General features: G+C 55.8%; 1 protein-coding gene across 1 annotated transcript in view; it reads right to left on the bottom strand.

The window, feature by feature from the left end:
- Positions 1-2,495: 2,495 nt before the first annotated feature.
- The window catches only part of VSTM2L (V-set and transmembrane domain containing 2 like), a 36,125-nt gene continuing 15,590 nt past the window's right edge, over positions 2,496-23,030 (bottom strand). The window contains exons 2-4 of the mRNA XM_027622460.2: positions 14,046-14,215; positions 12,507-12,557; positions 2,496-3,891 (exon numbers count right to left, since the gene is read on the bottom strand). Coding sequence (XP_027478261.1) covers positions 3,619-3,891; positions 12,507-12,557; positions 14,046-14,215 — 494 coding nt within the window. The 3' untranslated portion in view covers positions 2,496-3,618. The remainder of the gene's footprint in view (positions 3,892-12,506; positions 12,558-14,045; positions 14,216-23,030) is intronic.

Here is a 23,030-nt window from a genome sequence, read left to right as displayed (position 1 = left end):
TGGGACAGGGTCAGCAGGGGAGCCCTGGGAGGGGCACTGAGAGGGGGGCAGGCAGCCAGGGTGTGGGAGGGGTTGGGGCCAGAATTCAGGGCCCTGGAGACCAAGGGAGCTGGGGACTGGAGATGTACGAGTATGAGAGCTGAGCAAGAGTATGGGAAGATGTCCCTGGCCAGGGGTCTGCTCTCTTTCCCCATCATAGAACCACCTGGGGGCACAAGCTATTGATGTGGGCAGGAATCTGAAGGCCAAGGGAGGGCTGGGACATCTAAATTTATAATAAGCCCACCGCCGCCCTATTATTCTTAGGGTGGGGCATAAAGGGGACCGTGTCCTGCCACTAACCTGGGGGTGTGCAGAGGTTTATCTGAGACTTTAGGACGGGACTAGGTATGATTGTTAGGAACTGCCCTCGCCCGGGACTCATGTTTCTCTCCTGCCCTTCACACCCGCCCCCCAGGCTGCCCTGGGGAGGGGCACAACTTGGCTCTGACTTCCATATAAAAATCACAGCAATATTAATAGGTGTCAGAATTTCCTGGGGGCCTCCCGTGTGCCTGTTGTGGGCCCAGGGGCACCGTGCTGTAGTCAGGAGCACCTCCTTTCTCTCAACAGATTTATTGAGATATAATTCACACACTATACAGTTCACCCATGTAAAGTGTACAATTCAACGGTTTTTAGGATATCCACAGAGTTGTGTGTCCATCACCACAATCAATTTTAGAATATTTCAATCACCCCCAAAAGAACCCCATAGCCATTAGCAGTCACCACCCACTCTCCTCTCCCCTGGCCCTGGCAACCACCAGTCTGCTTTCTGTCCCTATGGATATTCCTATTCTGGACTTTTCATATAAATGCCATCATACAACATGGGACCTTTTGTGTCTGGCTGCTTTCTCTTAGAATAATGTTTCCAAGGTTCATCTGTGATGTAGCATATTGTCAGTACTGCATTCTTCTTTATTGCCAAATAATATTCCAGCGTCTAGATATGCCACATTCTATCCACCCATTCGTCAGTTGATGGGTGCTTGGGTTGTTTCCACTTTTTGGCTCTTATGCATAATGCTGCTAAGAGTATTCAGGCACCCGTTTTTGTGTGAACATAGGTTTTCAGCTCTCTTGAGTGTATACACAGGAGCGGAATTGCTGGGTCATACAGCAACTCTATGTTTAACATTCTGAGAAACTGCCAAACTGTTTTCCCAAATGGCTGCATCACTTTATAATCCCACCAGCAGAGCATGAGGATTCCAGTTTGGCCACATCTTTGTCAACACTTGTTATTATCTGTCTTTTTGATTCATGCCATCCTAGTGTGTGCAAAGGGGTATTTCATGATTTTGATTCGTATCTCCCTGGGAGCCTCCCCATTTTACAGAAGAAGAAACTGAGGCTCAGAGACGTGAGGAGGCTTGCTGGAGATCCTGAGGATGTCCCTATGGATACAGGGACAGTGTAGGTGGTGGCTGTGGTTCCCGTAGGTGCCGAGGAGGGACCAGCTGGGTGTGCTGGCTGTGAGGGTTTCACCTGAGCGCCCCAGAAGGACACACCCTCAGACAGATTCTCAGCAGGACTGTGGTGGGTGGGACTCTTGTCTGGGATGAGCCAAGGGAAATCCAAGCCCAGGGCATGATGGGAGAGGTGGTGATGTTCAATGGGTGGGGTGGGAGGTTGGGGGGTGGTCCAGATCCTGCAGAGCAGAGTTCCACAACTGGGTGACCTTGAGCAAGCTACTTAACCTCTCTGATGCTGTTTCCTCAACTGTAAGAAGGTGCTGGTGATACCTGATGCGGGCAAACGAGATCCCTAACGTGCTGTGCCTCAACCTCCGGCCCAGTAGACACACCCCAGGAATCTCATGCTTGCACACACCAGGAGACACAGGCGAGAATGCCCTCGGCACTGTTGCTGAGCCCCCAGATGGGAACACAAATTCTTGTCGACCATAGAATGAATGAATAAGTTGTGGGATATTCATGCAGTAATAAAAATGGACAAATTACAGACATGCAACAACATGGATGAATCTCACAGAGTGGTGCATGCAAGGATGGATGTGATATGATTCCGTGCATAGAGAGTTCTAGATGATAGACAAAACTCAACTATATTGCTTAAGATGACATACATACAGGTATAGTAAAGCTGTAACAAGGACATGAAAAATGTGCTGGAGTGCCGCGTTTGGTAGGTGATGGGCCACCTTTATTTGCTTTCTAATGTATTTATTGACAAAGCAGTGTAAACATGTCTTATGCACTCCTCTGTATGTGTGACTATCTCAAAACCTCAGACCAATTCAAGCACTGGGTAACTGGACAAAGGCCGGTTTCCCCTCACCCTCTCTTTGTGCCCCAGCCAGCTCTTGTTCTGTGCTGGGGGCAGGGGGTGGGCAGGGAGCAGGAGGGAGAGGGGGCTGAGGGAGGCTGGGTGTGGGCTGACCCCTCCCCCACCAGACCCAAATGCCCCAGAAAGACATCGCCCAGAGGTTTCTTTAAACCACTTTATTCAGGTTGGCTGGTAGTCACGGATTGGATCATGTGTACAGGGTTACCCACACAGCCCTGGGCAGAGCCCTCGGCCTCTCCCACATCCCAATTCCATCAGTGAGGGGCGGCCAGAGGTTTGAGCCAGTTGCCAGGGGGTGTTGGGCCCAATAGAAATATTTACAAATTACCAGGGGGTGGGTGTCCCCCAGTCGGGAATTGTGAGGAGATTGGTACTGGGGGGGCCTTTGGCTCCCAACAGCCCCAGGCCCTTGGGTGGGCATGGCATGGGCCCCAGGAGGGGGCTGGGACATTGGGAGCTGGCAGAGGGGGGCTCCTGGGAGAGCCTCGAAGACCCTGGAAGGGGTCCTGCTGGTGCAAAACTCTGCATAGGGCCACTGGGTCAGAGGGGAAAGGCCCTCCTTCGGACTTGCCATGTGAAAGAGCAGATTCCTGGTCCCCTGACCTCTGCGGAGGGTGGGACAGGGAGCTGTTTCTTATGTATAAGGAAGCTGAACATGAAGAACAACCCCCCAGGAGGCAATGGGGTGTCTCCCTCTCCTCCCAGGACCCCTGTGAGTGACCCTGCTCACGGGCCACGGGCCCAGAGCAAGGCTGTCCTGGGGGCTCTGTGCCCCAGTTCTTCGCCAGGACTCAGAAGATTCCAGTCCAAATTCAGGGAGGGGTCACAGTCCACACCCCCAGGTTCAAGTGGGGGATGATGGGGAAGGAGGGAGAGTAAGGCTGGGAAGCCCCGGCTCGGGACAGGATGGGGGACAAGCAAGCAAAGCAAAACACTGGACTCCACTGAAGCTGGTGACAGAGAGGCAGCCTGGCCTCGGCATGGTGCCCGCCCCAGCATTTGGGGTGGTCGTCCCCTTGGTGCCCGGGGCCACCTTCTCCGAGCCAGGTCACCGCAGGGGTCTGAAAAGGAAGGGTTTGGCAGGGCTTACATGCTGAGCAAGGGAGTGGTGGGCAGAGAGCCGACGTGGTGGCCACAGGCAGTCTTGGGGATGGGGAGGCGGCTGGACCCAGGCAGTCCCGTCCCCAGCGGTCCAGCGGCTCCTCATGCACTCTGTACAGCTGTAGGGGCGCGGGGCGGGTGGGTGGCCGGGTAGGCATCAGTCTAGAGGCTGCAAGCCTCCTCGTCCACTGAACGCTTCCGCAGCTCCTTGCCCGGCTTTGGGGGGGGCGGGGCGGGCGCAGCGGGCGGGGCTTCGGGCAGGTGCAGGACCGAGTTCTCTCCGGGCTGCACCCGAAGGTAGGCCTTGACCTTGTGGTGCCGGGCCTTGCCGTCGCTGAAGTCGATGACACGGCACTCGTAGGTGCCTTCGTCCGTGGGCTTCACCCTTGACAGACGCAGTTTGTGGGAGATGTTGCTGCCCACCACCTTGACCACCTGGGGAGGGGGACAGAGAGACCATGACCTGGCCATCAGACAGCAGGTGGGAAGATGGAGAGCGCTGGTTCTGGGAGCCCACTCGGAGACGGGGGCCCCAGAGACCACTCCCACAAGGGCATTGGGAGGCTTGCGGGAATGTGAGTCAAATAGCAAAAAAGCAGAAACTACTTCAGTGTCCATCGACAACACGAATAAGTAGGCGGTAGTCAGTTGATTGGATGGGATACTGCCCAGCAGTTAAAAAGCCTGAGCTAGAGCTGGGCTCCCAGACACGCGGGGAGGGAGAAGATCTCACTGCAGAGCCCCTCGGGGCCAGGCCGTTTCTGTAAACAAACGCATAAAAACACTCGGTCCTGGCTTTGGAGACAGGTGTGTGCAAGTGTGAAAACAGACTGGAGGGAATGCGGGGGCCCCAGAGCAGTGGTTCTGTCTGGGCTGGAGCCCAGGGGAGGGCCGGGGACCCGGGAGATACGGCAAAGTCAAGTCTCAGCTTCGTGTGAAAGGTCCTATTTCCTTGAACACACAAACCAACAAAAAACAAGGCTGACCACAAATATATCAGGATACTAATAACTTCACACCTGTTGCAGGGAGCAAGAGTGTCTGTACTAGTTGTCTTTGTACTTTGGCTCTTTGCTTCTTTATTTGATTCGGTTTTTAAATTTTTATTTTAAAACTGAAATAAACCTTGTAGGCAGTAAAGTGCATACAGTTTGACGAAATTTTATTTGTGTACACCTGTGTCACCACCGCCCAGAGCAAAGCATGGGACACTTAGAACCCTCTAGAGCCCACCCTTGTGGCCCTTCCTCATCAACATCCCTACCTACCCTGACTTTTGTCACCCTAGATTAGTTTGGTCTGTTCTTGGACTCGTGTGTGTGGCCGCTTTCCCGCAAGGGAGTATCAGTGAGGCTGCTCTGTGTTGTTTGCTCTAAGTTCTGTGGTTGTTCACTGCTGAGCAGTATTCCATCCAGAGAAACACCCCGAAATCTGTTCCTCTAGCCACCTGTTGATGGGCATGTGGGTAGTTTCCAGATCAGAGCTCTTATGAGTAAACCTGTGGTGACTATAATGCTACTAATTTTTTTTTTTTCCAATGAGAAGAGAAAAGGCAGTTGACCAGTTTTGTAAGGCATTTCACTGGGGAAGCCCGGGGAAGGGCACAGGGGACCCTATGATCTATCGTAACTTTCTGTGAGTCCACATTTCAACGTAGGAAATTAGAAAGTGGGAAGGGGGGAGCGGGCCTGGAGAGGAGAGGTGGGAAGGGGCTTCCGTCCTTCCCTGGCCCCTTCTTACTTGCAGCTCAAAGGAGCCCCGCCCTGCCTCCTGCAGCCCTCACCCTGCCCAGACAGAATGGGGAGCTCAGTCCCCAGCCCCGTGTCACTGACCTCACCACCTGCCTCACCACTTGGCATTACTGCAGGCTCGCCAGGCCCAGGCTGGAGCCAAGTGGGTGTCAGACCTGCAGCCCCAGCCCTGAGCCCTCCTGGCCCCTTTTCCCCCCGCCCCCGGAGTGGGGGGCGGGGCATAGAAAACCAGCTGTCGTATTCTTGCCACAAGCCCCAGCACTCGGAGGGGTGGCCCCTGCTGGTCACCCTTGCCGTGAGGAGGCCGGCACGCGAAAGAGGACCATGGGGGTGCATTCACTGCATACATGCCTGAGCCTATGCTGGGCACGTGCACACATGACTTACAATATCTCACTGACCTGCTCGGGCCCCTGGGCCCCTTTCATCTCCTCCAAGTGCCAAGCACTTTCTGACCTCATGGCCTTTGCACATGCTGGTCTCTCTGCTCCGGTGCTGTTCCCCACCTCTCTTTGCCTGCTTGACTCCCATTCATTTTCAACATCACCTCCTCCGAGAAGCCCTCCATCACAACCCCCTGTTTATCTTCTTCATAGCAGTCATTACAGTTTGAGAACCATTTATTTGTCTGTTGACTTGATTTTTGTTTCTCTCCCTGGCCAAACTGTAAACACCATGAGGGCAAGGATGATACCCATTTTGTTCATCTCAGTGACCATCCAGGGCCTTGTGCCCTGTAAATGACAATGACAACATTCGTTGAATGAGTGGACTCACTCTAGGTCCTTTCTTCAAATGAAGTGGAGATATCGTTCTTTCTAATTTGAGGCACATACACACCTCTATACCCACTTTACAGATGGGGAAATGAAGTCTCAGGAAAGAGAAGGGGCTTCCCGTGGGCAGTGAGTCAGCAAAGGGCAGAGCTAGAAACAAAACCCAGGCCTGACTGCATGCACGCTACCTCTCCAAATGGCGCGACCGGTCCATCCATGGTCACCCAGTGCTGGCAGGGCCAGAGGGGCCGCGTCCCAGCCTCCAGAAGGGAAGAGGAGAGGTGGGTGGGCAACAGCAAGGAGCCTGGCCCGTATGAGCCTTCCAGCTGGCCATCACCCCCACGAAGCAGGAAAATGTGGGCTTCTGATAGAGCAGGAGGCACAAGGGGGGACACAGGCAGAGCTCCCAGTAGGAAGCAGCGGGAAGCTCTCCGAGCCACCCCTCTTGGTGTGGGGCTTAGAGCCAGCCTTCCCTGCCCAGCTCTGGGCTGGGCCCAGCTGGAGGCCACAGGCCCCGCTGATTCCATCACCTCTGACCAAGGGCACAGGGAGGCCCTGTGGCCCTGCCATGCTCTCGGGCGACTTAGGAGATGCTGTTGCAAATGCACAGCGGGGAGCGAATTACCTCAACATCTGTTTCCCTCACGGATATTAATTATCCTTCATTTGTCAACCCTACAAGGCGCTAATGGAGTAATAATGCGAAGCGCTGGGAGCAGCCGCTCCTAGGGAGGGAGCACCAGACGCAGCCCACCCCTTCCGCCCCCAGACCCGAGGCGAGGCCTGGACCGGCCCTCCCCAAGCAGTCTGCGCCCCCCACCCCCAGCCCCCTGACCCTGTCGCCCCCTCTGCCAGCAGACACGGTGGCCTTCAGAAGAAGAGCCCTTCCCCTTGGAGAGGAGAGGAGGGAGTCGGGGTGGGTGCTGGGAGGCTGGGTCTGACCCGGACCAGTCACCAGCACCCAGGCTCTTGGGACGGACTCCTCATGCATCTGGCGGACATTCAGCAGGCGCCCGCTCTGAGCTGGGTGCTGGGGTCACAGCTGTGAACCGGCCAGACCCCAGCAATCCTGCATGGACTCACAGACAACCAGACCCCACACCAAACCCGGCACCTTGGGGAGACTCACGCATGAGACACTGCTCTCTCTCGCCCTGGTGTCTATCCCTTGAAGCACCATCCAGAGAAGGCAAATAAACCCCCAACAGCAGTAAGACCGGCCAGTGTTTACAGAGCACTCGATCACTGCGAGGTGATGTGCTAAAAGCCTCATACATCTTGTTTAAGCCCTGCAATAACCCCTTGATATAGGCCCTGCCAGGATACCCTTTGTATGGGTCAGGAAACTGAGGCTCGGAGAGGTAAAGTGATGGGCCCATGGCCGCCCAGCTGGGGACAGACACATCTGGTGAGCCTCCCATGACCAGTAAACCACAGGGCTACCTTTTCACCTGCTCCTACCCCCTTCCCTAAGTCCCCAGCCTTCCTTGTCTGGGGGGAGCCCAGCCCATCCTCAGAGCCATACCTATGGGAGGGGGCCCAACATCCTGTCCCAGCTTCTTGGGGCTGGAGGCAGCAGCCTCTTGGATTTCCTCATTCACAAACTGGGCAGAAAATGGTATGGCCCAACCGTCCAGTGAGACCGGAGAGGCCAGAAGGAGAGGAGACCCCACGCCGCAGCCTGGCTGTAAATCATAATCACCTCGGCACAGGCATCGACAGGCCTTAGCAGTGCAATTAAGCACCTAATTACGCTGAAAGAGACATGGAGAGTCCATGCCATGACCAAGCTCAGCCTCCTCCCTGCTCGCCCATGGCCCGGGCCTTTCTGGACATGGCAGGGGCACCCAGGGCCCTCAAGGCTGGGGTCTGTCTCCAGAGCCAGGCCGGGAAGAATGAGTGATGCTGATGTATGTCCGCGGTGCCAGACCTCTCTCCTACATGCTGACTCATGGCTGAGCCCACGAGGGACAGGGTGGCCTGTCCCAGGTGGCCTGGGATGGGGAGTAGGGGTCAGGTGGTCCCTGCCCCAGGCCAGGGCCTGCTCTGAGCTCTGCCACTCCTAGGCCTCCATCAGCAGCACCCAGACACTTTCACCATCAACCCCCCGTGTGTTCAGAATCCAACTCTGAATCTGGACCCCAGAAGGCCTCACCCACTCCAACCAGACCCCTCCAAGTCATCACTGCCCTTGCTCCTCGTGCATTCCAGCACAGTCAATTCCAGAATTCCATGATCTTCCCTCTGCACATCACTGGACCCCTCCCCTTTCCTCCAGAGTCCAGCCACCTTGCACTGACTAGGGTCCCAGCTTCTCCCATCTGGTCATCGTCCCAGGCTCCTCCGAGTCTCCCCAAAGCCACTGTGGCCCCTTCCAATCTGTTCTCCATGACAGCCAGACAGATCTTTACACAATGCCCCCAACTTAGGGCCCTTCCTTTGATGACTCCCAGCAGGGGCTGACCGAGCCCTTCGGGGTCTCATCCCCACACCTGCCCCCTGGCCACACCAGCCTCCTACAGTTCCTCCAACACATACCAGCCAAGATCCCCCACTCCTAGTCAACGCTCTATACTGCAGTGCTTTAAATAGCACCTCCTCCAGGAAGCCCTCCAGACCCAGGTCCTCTCTTACTGGCTCAGACCCTCAGGCAGCAATCCTCATTTTGATGGTCACAGTTGTCATTTTACTTTTTATCATGGGTGATGATTGGGTGATGATCATGGTCAACATCCATCTCCCACGCTGGCCTGGGAGCACCTGAAGACGGGGACTGCGCATGTGTGACCATGGCCTCCGAGAGTCCCTGACCACTCTAGGATGTTTTGGGCATTCCTGACATAGATGGAGTGATTTTTGGCTCCATGGGACTCTCACCTCCCTGGAGGAGCTCAGAACTTCATGCCTTGTGTATATTGTGGACCACTGCAGGAATTTTAAGAGAAAAACATCCAGAGCAGAAAATAAAAATCATAGTGAACCGTGAGCTACCACTTGGCCTGTTACTTCCTTGTGAAGGATGCAGACCTCATGCACCGCTCCAGCCGTCCCAGCCTTCCACCAAAAACACCAAGTGTCCACATGTGCACCACACACACGGAGCATTTGGGCAGGGTTGGCAAGGGCTTGACTGATCTAACAAATGGGACAGTCTTATAACCAGTCATGGGGGTTTCACAGAGATCCCAGAGCAGGGCTGCTAATGCTTCCTGAGGCCTCTTCAGGGCTGTACGTGGCTTTGGGGGGCTTGGCTGGAAGGCATACAGGCTTTAGGATGAGCGGGCCCAGAGCACTGGGCCACATGCATCTGGGGACTCGGGTGGCCCAGGACTCTTTCCCACTAAAGCAGTTAACATGATGAAGGCCGGTAAAGAAGGTCTGGGGGTGGGGGTGGGGTGGATTTCAGCTTGCTTTAAAATTAAGAAGGTGAGAGTCAACGCTGCTTGCAAAATTGGTTAAGGGGAAATTCACCTAAACTTGAAAACAAAGAACTTCAGTTAGATCCAAAGAAAAACATCCAGAACTTGAAAACAGCTCTGCTCGAGCCACAGAAATGAGGTCCCGAAGGTGAAATCCTCAGCACCTGCAAGCTACAAAGGGAGATGTTTTTAGGCCAGGGATCCTTCCCCAGGTCCCAAGTGAAATGAGATAATTCATGTAAAGTTTGCTCATCATGGTTCCTGGCATATGGCAGGCACTCAATAAATGTTACTTGCATTATTACTATTATTATTTTATCACAGATACCTGTCCTACTACATAACCGATCTCCCTACAAGATGCTGAGCTCTTTCATTCCCTCATCTGTTCCCTGCAGAGAAGCTGGGCCCCGTTTCATGCTCCAGTTGCCCCCTGCCTGCAGGGAATAGGAGTCTTGTGATTCACAAATTCATGAAAAGTTTTCACTTTAGTAACCGCTGTCATTCACATGGCCGATCTCTAGGACTTCCCAGCTCACAAGGTGTTTTGGCTCAGGGATTCGAGGTTCTGGGCCCCACTGTGTCCTCAGCACTGCCTACTCGGATCCTTCCCAGGGTTACCTTGGCAGCCCCAACAGGTCACACGGAGCCCTCCTGCCCCAGGCTCCAGGAAGCCCCCAGGCTCTGGGATCCTACAGCCCCCATACCACCCCACCAGTACACGACACGTGCTCAGCTCCCATGGAGTTTTTCAAAGTAGGTCCCGACAGTTAAAAATCAGGAGCTGCCCATCGCCAGCAGGACTTTTAGAAGACATGGAGCTACTGGGCCGAATTCCTGCCTGGCTCAGTTGGCTCCTACAGATACAGAGCCTGGGTTCTAGGCTCTGTGGCCCCCCACGAGCCACCCTGTGCCTTCATTCACCTGCATACATACACATACAGGCACGGATGCACAGCATGTTGGCATGTCCGTGTACCAAAATCTATGTCTGGGTTTATACCACTGTTGGCCTGGGTGTGTGACAGTCATTCAATTATTTATTGGGCACCTACTAGGTGCCAGGCACTGTACTAGGCTCTGGAAATGCAACAGCTCATCGGGCAGGCACAGTGCCAGCCCCACTGAGTCTGGGGGTGTGGGGGGACAGATATGAAACAAATACACACAGGGATTATTGCACGTGGAAATGCAGCCAGCATAGAAATGAGTGCTGGCTGAGCCACGGGGTCAAGGGAGGCGTCCTAAACTGAGCTCTGAAGTTAGAGAGAGGAACAGTTTTCTGGGCAGAGGAACTGGCCCATGCAAAGGCCAGGAGGCGGGCAGGAATGGGAAGGTGGAGAAGCAGCCAGAGTTGGGAGGGGAGAGGGAGCCAGGCCAAGCAAGATTAGACAGCCCAGAGGGTGAGCAGAATGAGTTGAGCGGAGCCTTGAAGGCCATGGAGAAAAGTTTGAGCCTTCTAGCCTGCGGGAAACTGGGCTGTGCATTTGTTTCCAGGTGTCAGCTAACTCCGTGTCTGTATATTTAAGAACTGTTGTGTGTGTGACGCCGTCTGGACAAGGAGGTAGTTGCTGCCTGCGTGAGAGTTTCCTCACCAGACCCCCGGAACCCCAGCTGGTGTAGGAATTTCAGGGGCTGGGGGTGGGGAGTGATAGCACAATCACGCTGAGCACATTTATTTTATTTAACTAATTAGCATCTTCACATTCCCCTCACGTGGGGCCTAGCAGCCTCGAATTCTAATCCTCTAAGTCAATTAGATTATTCTTCCCTTTGCCTGAGACACTCCTTAAACCCCCAAATCATGGGAGAGTTGCAGGTATATAAATATATTCACAGATCTCTACCTACCCAGGTTTAAGTGGTGGGTGTTTGGACAAGGAATGGGGGCATTGCCCATGGATGTGCCCTTGGCAGAGGGTAAAGGTGAGGGGCAGGGGTGTAGGGGGAGCTGCAGCTGCCCTAATCTGGAAATGGCTTGAATTTCCAGACCCCGGCTGGGAAGGGCCTTGGGCAGACTGCACAAATGTTGCTTTAAAGGCCCTCGTTCTCTAATCTGCTCACCTCCTGTTAGGGTAGTTGAGGGAGCCTCCTCCCTGGCCTCTCTGCCTCCTCTCTCCCCATCTTCACTGCCCAGCATGGCACCCCCCCCCACGCCTGCTGGTGCCCACTCTTTGCACTGTGACTTCTGCTCTGGGGCCAGGCTCTTCTGAGCATCTGTGTCTCATTGGCCTTGGGGTCCGGAGCTCCCTCACAAACCCTTGCAAAGTTGTGGAAGAATCAGCAGAAAAGAGTGAATCTGGAAGTCACTCCCCCCACATACACACTCATACTCCTGGGGGCACCTGCATTTCTGATGTTGCTAGTGGACTGACTAGTCCCCTGCCGGGCTGACCCGATGCCTCCCGCACCGATCCAGCCCTCCTCCGCAAAACCTGGCACTCCCTGAGTCCCCTGGGTCCCCACAGAGGCCCCAGAAGAGTCTGGAGACAAGGAGCTCAAGCCCTGAAGACAGGGAGCTCAGCCACATCATGGCCTCCAGCAAATCTTTGACCCCTCTAAGCCTCAGTTGCCCTACATGTAAAATGGGTGAATGCTTGGCCATTCCCTACAGACTTGTACCAATGGATAAAATGAGTCCTTGCAGAGAAGACAGGGCCAGTCCTGAAATCCTTCAGCTGTAGTTTCCCCGCCCCACCTCAGCCCCGGGATCCACATGACCCAACTGACCCTGACATGCCACCACCATCAGTCATGATGGGCCGAAAAAAGCCAGCTTAGTCCCATTAGACCCTATTGGTTCCCCAAATTAAAAATGCTGCTGAGACAGCCACAAAGCACCCGGGCCACACACAGCCTTGGCCCTGACAGGACTGAATGCGTCTTCTCTCCTCCCTGTCATTTTTGATGCCTGTCATTCAATGAAATTGAAAAATCTGCATCTTTTAAAAAACAGAACGAGGCCGATTTTTTTCCCCATTTCTTGTTTCTTCTTCTCCATCTTCATGCCCAAGCTCCCAGCTGAACTGGACCCCCCCCTTTTTTTTAAATTACGGCTGTGTCCTCCATTAGAGCCCTTGCAAGAAGTCATTACCAAAACTCACACTTATTTTGGTGGCGTCCTTCCCTGTGTCTTCCTGCTGAGATGCTTTTAGCTGTTGGGAGGGAGCGGGAGGGGCAGAGAGAGCAGAGACAAGGCGTTAGCATCATGGGGTGCGAGTATGGACAATAACTAAGATAGTAGCTGTGACAAGTGAGGCTTCGGGTCCGGAGTTGGGCATCCCTCTGTGTCCCCTCGGGGTGGGGGTGGGGGTGGTGAGTCAGAGCCAAGGACAATGAAGAGGATTCCTGTAAAGCGGCACGTGCTGTGCATTTAGATATGTGGGTATTTGGGGATTTGTGGGGGTGGGGGGTCTGCCTGCTGTGCCTGTTAGAATGTCTGTCTCTACACTTGGGTCTCCGTCTGCGAACGTGTTTGCGTTTTTAGGTGTATCACACCCATGATCGTGTGTTTGTGGCAAATCCTGTCAGAGTCCTGCCCATGTACTATTCCCTGAAGGCTGACCCCTGATGCTGCCAACTGCAAAAAATCTGCAGGTCTCTGCCTCGGGGCTTCCTCTGAGCCCCCAGAGTCCTCTGAGCCCTGTGAGGCAGGCTGCAAGTGTTGGAGAGTTGACACCCCCAGGAGCAAGACAGAATTTAATATGCATTTGTGAGGGGTGCCTGGGTGGTTCAGTGGGTTAAGCCTCTGCCTTCGGCTCGGGTCATGATCTCAGGGTCCTGGGACTGAGCCCCACATCGGGCTCCCTGCTCAGCGGGGAGCCGGCCTCTCCCTCTGCCTGCCACTCCCCCTGCTTGTGTGCATTCTCTCTCTCTAATAAATGCATAAATAAAATCTTTACTATGTATCTGTGAACATGTTAGAGGCTATTTCATGAACACACAAGGATGTGCGAGCACGCCCGTGTGTGCACGTGCAGGTGTGTGAATGTACGTATTCATACGTGAATGGGCGGGCAGATAGGCATGTGTTCGTATATTACTTGCATTTACCCCAGTGTAAGAACGGAAGTGACCTCGTTTGGGTTCCCTACAAGCCGACCTTGAGACAAAGGTTCAAGTGCAATTAGTCTCCCTGGGAGGGGATCCCAGGGGACGTCAGGAGGGGAGTGGGCGGGAGGAAGTCAGTAGTGTGCCTGTTATCCAGCCGGCTACCACTGCGGGCGGTGGGGCCCCTGAGGGAGAGAATGCGGAGCTCTCCCATCACCCCAGCTGCGGGCGAGGCCGCTGGGGGACGTGTCCTCCAGCTCTGTCCGTCACTGCTGGGCTGCCTTGCCAGCCAGCAGGCTGTCACCCAGAGAAAACTCTGAGGCGGAGTTGGCAGTTGGCCGTGGGGCTGGTGGCAGGTGTGCGCAGGACACCAACGGTAGCCGCTCCAGTGAGTGTGTGTGCAGTGACTGGGTTGTCCGCCTTGCCTGGAACCCCTGGCCTCAGTTTCCCCATCTGTACACTGACGAGAGGGACGTGGCCATCCCAAGGGTTCAGCCTAGCTCTGCCTCCTGCTCGGAGGGCGGAGAAACGTCCGTACTCCCGGGGACCAGGGTGGTCCCAGCCCAGCTCGGGGGTCTCCCCAGGGGCGGTACCTGGTTCGAGGCCCACGCCTGCTTGTCGGTCCAGTCCCTGTGGCTCCGCACGTACCACCACTGGATCTCCAGCGAGTAGGAGGGGGAGCCGCTACCACGAAAGGAGCAGGCCATCTCCACGTCCTCGCCCGTCCGTGCTGTCATGTCGTGGGGCGTCTCTGTGAACAGGGCTGTGTGGAGAAAGGGGGGAGGAGTGGCCGGGGCTCAGGAACCTGCAGGGCCCATGGGCGCAGGGCTGGCGGGTCCGGGAGGGGTGGGGAGAGTGGGAGCAGCTGGGGGGGGGGGGCAGGGGGATGGCCTGGCTTCAGGTGGGGCCTCCGGAGGGGCTCAGTGAGGCCAGGCAAGAGGTGTGCGACAGCAGAGGGTAAGACATGGGGCGACGGGGCAGGTCCAGGGCCCTGAGGGCCCCACACAAGCTGGGTTTCTATCCCGGAGTCCGTGGGCGCCACGGGAGACCCACCGAGGGCAGTGAGGGATCAGAGGAGGGCTGGGTTGGAAGGCGTGAGCACGGAGGCCCTGGAGGCCAGGGAGGAAGCTGTGGTTTTCATCAAGTCTTCCAGATTTTTCTAGTCACCCCCACCGGTCTCCCTCCCAGGTTATTCCCAAGCCCAGAACACAGCACCCAGCGCCACAGTCCTTGTAAAACCAAGTCGGGCCAGGCCAACCCCCTGCTCAGAACCTGCCCTGGCTCCCCACACTGCACCTGGGATAAAGCCCACCAGGTTAGGGTTCGGGGCCCGCCCACTGCCCCCTGATCTCCTCTCTGTCCTGTGCGCATGCCTCGCCTTCCCCTCACTTTTGCCCTGTGCCCAGTGGCTGGAACGTTCTATCCTTGGTCTCTCTTCACCCAGCTGGCCCCTTCAAGTCACTCAGAGCTCTAACTTGGCCCCTTCCAAGAGGCCATCCTTGACCACCCAGGGCAGGACCCCCCTCACCCCAACCTCCTGCCCCCCCGCCCAGTCAGACCACATATCCGTTCACTGCACACACTGCCCCCCGAGCTCCCTGAGAACAGGGACCTGGAGCTCTGGCTGGCCGCGCGGCTCCCAGCACCTAGCAGGCGCTCTGTGCGCGCTGAACCGGTTGAACATTCTCCATCCTTGGAGGGCCCCCAGGGTGCGGTGGGAGCCACATCTTCTTCCCGTCCCCCACAAGGCCCAGCTCCCCAGGAAAATCCCAGGGCAGGTGGTTTGCCCCACCAGGACCCAGCAGGAGCCCCGCCCCCCGCCACCCCCCCACCCCCACGTCGCCAGGTAAATGAGAAAACAAATCCCCATTTAATGTGGCCCGTGCCCCTCCCCACCCTATGTTCTGTCTCTCCTCTCTCCAAACAAATATTGTCCTGAGAAGTAATTAGAATTCTTTCCTCTTCTCGGGAGAGATTATCTCGCCCTGGAAAGACGCCTGGCAATGTGCAGGTCACCCAGGGAATGTGTGTCCGTCAATCCTCCCATCCCCTGCCCTCCTGGATGCTGCAGCCTGCAGGGTGCCCCCCCCCCGCCCCCGTGCGCAGCAGCAGACGAGCCACCACCCAGCCCCAGGGGTCCCTCCTGTATGTCTGCTTGCATGCGCAGCGTAGGGCAAGAGGAACGGGGAGCCCTGGGCTGGGAGGTAGGGGTCCTGCTCTGGGGCCACTTGCCTCTCGCCCCTCCCCAGGATTCCAAGGGCTTTGGGAGCATCAGGATTGACAAGCACCAGGATTGACAAGCACCTCCATCTGGAAGCTTCTGCTTTTCCTGCTCTACACACAGGTTTCCATGTGGAGCTTGACTCCAGGAACTGGTTTCTGGGCTAAGAGAAAGTTAGCAAGGTCCCTAATCCCTGAGGTTAAAGGTTCGTGAGACGCTTCCTGGAGGCTTCCCACATTTGGTGAGGTCGGGAAGGAGCGGCCGCTGTCCCGTAAACGAAGCCTGTTTAATATGAATGGCTGTTTGAGATACTGAACATGTGCCCAGTGAGGTGTGAGGGGCGTTCACGTGCGGTTGATCTGAAAGTCGGGGCTGTCCTTATTCCCATGCCCGCCTTTGCCTGCCGGGTGCTCAGGCCCCAACCTGTAGAGCCGTCCTTGACCCCCCCTCACCCTCTCTTATAGCCCACATTCAGTCTGCAGGGAGCCCCGTGGATGCTGCCTCCTGAGCGTCTCCAGAACCGCACCCCTGCCTCCACTGCCCCCGCGCTGGGCCAGCCTCCAGCCCGTAATGGCACAGCGGCCTCCTCACTGGCCTCCCTGTGGCCACCTGTCCTCCCCGACAATATATTTGCAGACGGTTGGCCAGAGTTATCTTGGCAGAACACAAACCAATCCTGACTCCTTCTTTCCTCAAAACTGTCCTGCCGTGTCTTCTTACTGAGGGCAAAAGCCAAAGCCTTTACCATGAAAGGGAAGGCCTTCCGTGTTTGGGCCTGTCCCCTCCGGCGCTAGCTTCAGCTTTCCCCCTGCTTATTCTGTTCCCACCACAATGGCCTCCTTGCTGTCCTCTGAACATTCCAGTTGAGATCCTACCTCAGGACCTTTGCACTTGCTTGGTATTACCTCGGCCTGGAACACTCTCCTCCTGCCCCCAGATTCCCACATAGCTCCCAACCTCCTCTGCTTCAGGACTCCGCTCAGATATCACCTCCTCAAGGAGGCGTACCCTAACTACCTCATTTAAATTGCATCTCTCACCCAAAACCAGTGCTTCAAATCACTCTTCCCTCCCAATACATTATTGGTGCCGTCTGACAGACTTTCTGTGATGAGGAAAAATCTATATCTGAGCTAATCCAGAAACTACCAGCCATGTATGTCTACTGAGCACTTGAAATGTGGCTAGTGTGAATGAGGAACTGAATTTTAAATTTTTCATTTCAACTCATTTAAACAAATAGCCACTTGTGGGTAATGGTTACTGTCCTGGACAGCACTGCGAATACACTTGTTTTATGTTTATTGTCTGCTCTCCCAGGAGGAGGGACTGTGCCTGTTTTATCTGTTGATATATCCCCAGCTCCCAGAACAGTACCTGGCACCTAGTAGGTACTCAATAAAAACTCGTTGAGTGAACGAATGAACAGATATGACTGGGCAGTGGTGGAGCATCGTCCAGAGCCAAGAGGTTCCCACCCTGAGTGTCCTGGGCCAGGCCGCAGCCCCCTCACCTTCCCTGATGCCAACCTGCCAGCTCAAACAGGACTGCGGGGGCCATGGAGGCCCTGAGCCACCAGGAGGGGCTCAGAGGGGATCACAATGAGCGCTTGGCCCCCTGTCCTGGGACGGCTGGATTTTGCCTTGATCCAGACCCAGTGGCCTTTGCAAAGAGGGGAGGAGGAGAGTTGGAGCCAAAGCGGCCAGCAGTGGAACCTGGCTGGCTAAGGGACAATGAAAGGGACACAGTTGTGACCTTCTCCAGGTGCCATTGCTGAGCCACAGGAATCAGGAAGTGCTCACCATTTTCCCTCCTGCACCTGGGGAAAGGAGGTCCACGGCTGCTTGGGTCACAGACTAGGAAGGGTGGAGCCGGCCCTCGAAGCTGCCCCCGCTTCTCCCCCACCTAGAGATGTGTGCGTGCGTAGAGGAAGCATGTGTGCCAACAGGTATGTGGGGGTCTCATGGGTGGCACGAAGGGCAGAGATGGGCTCTCCTTGGATGGGGACTCCATCGGGGGACCTGGAGAGGGGCCAAGCCTCCATCTCCCCTGCCCACGGGCACCCCCAAACTGAAAACCCAATTCTGGCCCACCGGTTCTTTTTACTGATGCAAGCAAGGCTCAGAGGGGGCGATGTCTGGCCTGGGGTTACACAGCAGCCAGGGGACAGCAAGGTCAAGCCCCAGGTCCTGAGTCCTTGACCAGGCCCTCTAACTCCCAAACCCACTCGAGGGACGACCCCTCCCCCCATCCCAGTAACGGTCCTCTAGAGGGCGCTGTCCAAGAGAACCAGGAGGCAAGCCAGGGTTGGGAGGCACACGTGGACATTGCCATTTTCTAGTGGCCACATTTAAAAAGTTAAAAAAAAATTTTTTTTAAACAGATGAAACTAATTTTAATCATGTATTTTATTTAACCCAAGATATCAAAAAAATTGTTTCAACATGTAATAAAAATGATTAATGAGACATCTTAAACATTGGCTTTTGTGCTAAGTCTTGGAAATCCAGAATGAATTTGACACGATTACAGTACATCTCGGTTTCAACAAGCCACATTCCTGGTGTTCAGCTGTCACTGGTGGGGGGGCATCCTAGCAGGTGACTCTCCCCTCCCCATCACATGTCCTCATTGCTCAAAGGAGGCAGCCAAGGCCCAGTGCAGGGCAGTGACCCTTCTAAGGCCACACGGCAGAGCCTGGATTTGAACCCAGGCCTGTCTGACTCCCAAGGCCATGTTCTTCCCAGAATATTTAAACTCCTTCTGGCTGTAGAGGTCTCTCTTACAAAGTAACAGTGTAAGATGGCCAATTTTTGCAGGGTCCTGTGGGGCAGGCTGGGGAGGGCAAAGCCTTGGGAGGCACAGAGGAGGCATTTCACCCAGCCTGAGGCAATCAGGGCAGACTTCTCAAAGGAGGTGTTGTGCTCCCTGCCCATGCCCTCCTGCCCCAGGTGGGGAGATGGTCTGGAGCCAAGAGTGGGGAAGGGCTTCGAGGAGGAGGAGGGATAGAAATCTGGCTGCAAGTACTCATGGAACCAGGTGAGTCATCTGTGGGGACAGCCACCAGCTCCCCTGCTCCCCACAGTGGACTCTGGTCCCAGGGTCTCTCTGATCCTCTCAGACCCTGCCAGGATCTGCCAGGATCTCCCATTGTCTCCAACCTCAGTGGTGATGGGGGCGATGTGTCTGCAAGACAAGTGGCAAAATGAGGTTCTGGGCATTTGAGGGCATAACCTGAGTCTCCCTGTCCCCGGCCCTGTCCCAAGGAGCCCCTGATGGAGAGGCAGCGTATGCAGGTGAGTACCCAGGGCACGGGGCTGGAACCAGCGATGGAGGACTGACTGAGCCTGTTTCTGCCAACAGACCTGCTTTATGGCCTGGGGAGCATCTCTCCCCGTCTCTGAGCCTCGGTTTGCTCCTCTGTACAATGGAGGTCAGTGCTGATGGTCTGAGAATCCCATCAGCTCAGACAGTCTGAGGGAGAAAGTGATGTAGGTCCTAAAAGCGGTGTCCTGGGCACTGGAAAGGGGAGGGGTCACCGCTACTTGGGGGAGGAGGAGCATGTCAGCTGTGCCCCGAGACGGGTGCATCCCGACAGGCAGAGGCAAGGACAAAAGGAATGGTGTGAGTCAAGACAAGGAGGAGGGAGACCCAGAGAGCTTTGTCATTGTTTTTTTAAAAAGAATCCATACCGTTTATGAAGCCATCTACTACACGCCTAGCACTATGCAGGCACTGTCTCTAAAACTCTCTAATCCGCTCACCCCCATTTGACAGATAAGGAAAATGAGGCTCAAAAAGGAGACAGGACTTGCCCAAGTTCACACAGAGCTGGCTTTTGAACCTGGGCCTCCCCAGCAGTCGTGACCAAGACCCAGGGCTCCATCAGCCCCCATCAGGATTTGGTGTGAATTATCAGGAGAAGTTCTGCCACCGGGCTCCACACCTCTGCACCCCACTTGCACACTTCCAGAGACGGGAGCTCAATTCCTCACACCCCCGCTACAAGCAGGCAGCTCTAACCAGCAAGAGGTTCTTGCTCCCTGTCCCAGCTCTGTGAGGAAGGGTACCGCATCAACACCAGAAACCGGAAGGCAGTCCGCGCTAAGTCTGGTGATGATGATGGCGCAGTAATAACGTCTAAGAAATACAGAGTACTTGTGTCAGGCACCGTGCCAAGCTCTTCCCGGACATTTGCTCCCACCATGATGCTGTGGGGGAGGGGGGATCATTATGATCCCCATTGTTCAGGTGGGGAAGCTGAGGCCCAGAGAGGTTAAGGACTTGCCCAAGGCCACAGAGAAAACGGTTACATTTGAACCCAGTTCCAGAGCACTTGAGAGTCGAGCCCACAACTTCTGGACCTTGCTCCTGCAGCCCCTCTCCCTACCCCCTCCGCCATGTCCTTCCCTCCAGTCCCCCAGGCCCCCCATCTCCAGTTAGCATCCCTGCTGAGTTTGGGACATAAAATCCATCTCTTCTCTTTGACTTCCTCCTGTTCTAAGCCCTCCCTCCCTCCCTGCTCAGGTAACTCCTCACAGCCCGTCTCTGGGGAGGCTGGTATAATTATAGATTTTTGAGAAGGATGCAATTGCGTTCTCCTGCCCCAGGGCCTGAGCAGGGCTGGGCTTGCTGGGAAGACAATTAAAACCGGTGTCCACAAATTAGGATTCTGCAGGAGAAGGAGAAAGGGGATTGAGTGAATGCAACCTCTTCTTCCTTTCTGCCTTTAATTGGGGAAGCAATGTAGTCATTAACCCCAAGCCCGGGTATTGGGCCTAGGTCGGCGGGAAACAGCTCCGGGACCCTGGCCCGAGTCAGTGGGTTTGGCTTCTGGTTAAGGCAGAGGGGAACCTGGAAGATCTTGTCTGCCCTTCACGACCGGGGCCTGACCTCCGTCCTAACCTTCTAGGCCCTGATTCTATACCACATCTAGGGCTTTGCCTTCAGGCCTGGGTTCGAATCCTGTCTCTTCTACTCCCCAGCTGTGTGACCTGGAAAGCCCTTTTGCCTCTCTGACCCCCAGTTCTTTATATGAAAAGAGGAGAGAGAGGGCAGAGGGGAGAATGACACAAGGCAACACATGCCTCGTGCCTGGCACATAGCAGGTGCTCAGCAAGTACCACTCCCTTCACTCACATTCTAGCTCAAAATTCTGTCATCTCCAGAAAGATTTTCAAGATGCTTCCTTGTAGCTGCATCAGATCATGCAGTGGGTGCAGCGTCTCTACTTCATTCACGCCTGGGCCACGTGTAACCTCTTATCTACTCTGTACCTCCTCGGCTCCTTCTTCATTGGCTCCCGACAGCACCCTGTCCCCCCAGCAGCCAGTGACACACAGGCAAGCCTCAGGGGACTTGTCCATCAGAGGCAGCCTCAGCCCAGGCCCCAGCTCCCTCCACCTCTGAGGCCAGACCCCCCCCAGCCCAGACCCTCTGATCCAGCCCCAAATCTTCTCTCTCCCTCTGCACAGCCTTCCTTGCCCTTCTGATCTTCAAATCTCTGGTTTGAGGCTGCCTCCTCCAGGAAGCCTGCAGGGACTGGACCCCAGGCCACCCATCAGTCTCTGCCAGAGTGAGAGCAGGCTCCCCTGGAGGACCAGTGGAAGGATCAGCTCCTTGTCAGGGGAGCCACGGTAGAACTGGAGCTAGAGGGAGGCAGAGCAGAGAGAACCAATGTGGCCCCGCCGGCCCCTTGGTCTCCACTCAGCCCATCTCTTGCCAGGTCCTCCTGTGTCGTGGCCTGCTCCCTTGATGAATGGATACACCAAGTGTGGTCTCTCCACACAAGGGAATACTATTCAGCCTTAAAAGGAGGCACATTCCGACCCAGGCTCCAACATGGATGAACCTGGAGGACGTGATGCTGAGTGAAATACGCCAGGAGCAAAAGGATGTGATACCATGTGATTCCACGAGGCCCCTGGAGCAGCCAAACTCAGAGACAGAAGGCGGAAGGATGGCTGCCTGGGGCAGGGGGAGAGGAGGAATGTGGGGGGCAGCACTGAATGGATAGGAGCAGAGCCTCAGCTGGGGAAGATGCCAAAGTTCCGGAGCCGGATGGTGGGGATGGGCGCACAGCAATCTGAACGTATTTGACGCCACGGAACTGTGCACCTAAAAATGGTTAAAATGGTAAATTTGATGTTGTATATGTTTTATTCACAATTTTTTTAAAAAGCCTCCTGTGGCTTCCCCGGCCCGCAGCGGTGGCTTTCACACCACAAGACCCCCCCTGGACTTGTGCCGGGAGTGCTCCCCAACGTGCACGGGGTGGGGGTGAGGGGGTGTGGGGGGGAACACACACGCAAGTCTTTGCTCCAGGGTGATCGCCTGAGTCTGCCCTATCCCGTCTGTGCCCCTCTTCTCTGCTTCCTGCTTTTCCCTTACCGCTAACATGCTCTCTGACGGCTCTCACTTGCTGTCCCTCTCCTACCCCGAGTGCAAGCCCCCCAGAGACGGGAGACCAGAGTCTGCTTGGTTGACCGCTGTGTCCCGGCAGCTAGAAGGACACCAGGCACACCGAGCGCACAGTGGGTGTTCGATGGACGCTGGCTGCTGTGACACCAGACGAACACGGCGGCTCTGGCAGAAAGCAGGGATGGGATCCTGTCTTCTCGGCTCCGGGCCACCTGGGAGCTCCAGGAAAACCTCACACGCGGGGAGCCCAAGGGGAACCTGCCAGCTCTCAGAGCCAGAGTCAGGCTCTCAGGCTGGGCATCCAAAGTCTGCAGCTCTGGCTCTGCGGGACCCCAGCTGTGTGCCCCTCCTGCCTCTCGCGACACTTCTTTGTGTGTCCCCCCGCCCCCCGCCCGGGGCACGGTTCCCAGAGTCCCTGCTCACAGCGGGCCCTGTGCCCAGACATGCCTTCCCTGCCCAGGTTGGGGTGGAAGCCCTCCTTGGGGCCCCGGATTGCCCCACTGGAGCGGGTTCTATGACGGACACTAAGGTGTCTGTGAGTCCCCCCCCCGGCCTGGTTGCTCCCCCAGCATGGGGCAGGCCCACGGGAGGCGCTGTTAAGGCATGTGCTGAATGAGTGAATGAAGGCATGAAGGGGAAAAGGTCAGACAAAAACCCAGAGGACTTCTCGAAACTGTAAGAAAAAAACCAAGGAGACAGACATCATTCATTTACGGGGCACCTACTATGTGCCAGAAGGGAGTTTCGGGGGCAACTGTGCCCACAAGAGCAGTGATAGGGACGAATGGACAATGTGGACACAGGCGTCCTGGGAGGCTCTGAGTGGGGCTCCAGCAGGCCGGACCCCTCCCCAACCTCCATCCTTCTGGCCCTCCTGACCTCTGGCCGCCCAAGCCCAGCCTGGCGCACAGGAGCCCCGCCAAGCTGACGAGCAAGC

Source organism: Zalophus californianus, chromosome 8 (assembly GCF_009762305.2).
Source record: "Zalophus californianus isolate mZalCal1 chromosome 8, mZalCal1.pri.v2, whole genome shotgun sequence".
In the NCBI taxonomy this organism is placed as follows: Eukaryota; Metazoa; Chordata; class Mammalia; order Carnivora; family Otariidae; genus Zalophus; species Zalophus californianus.
The sequence above is the reverse complement of the archived record's forward strand: the minus strand, read 5'-3'. Positions and strand labels throughout refer to the sequence as shown.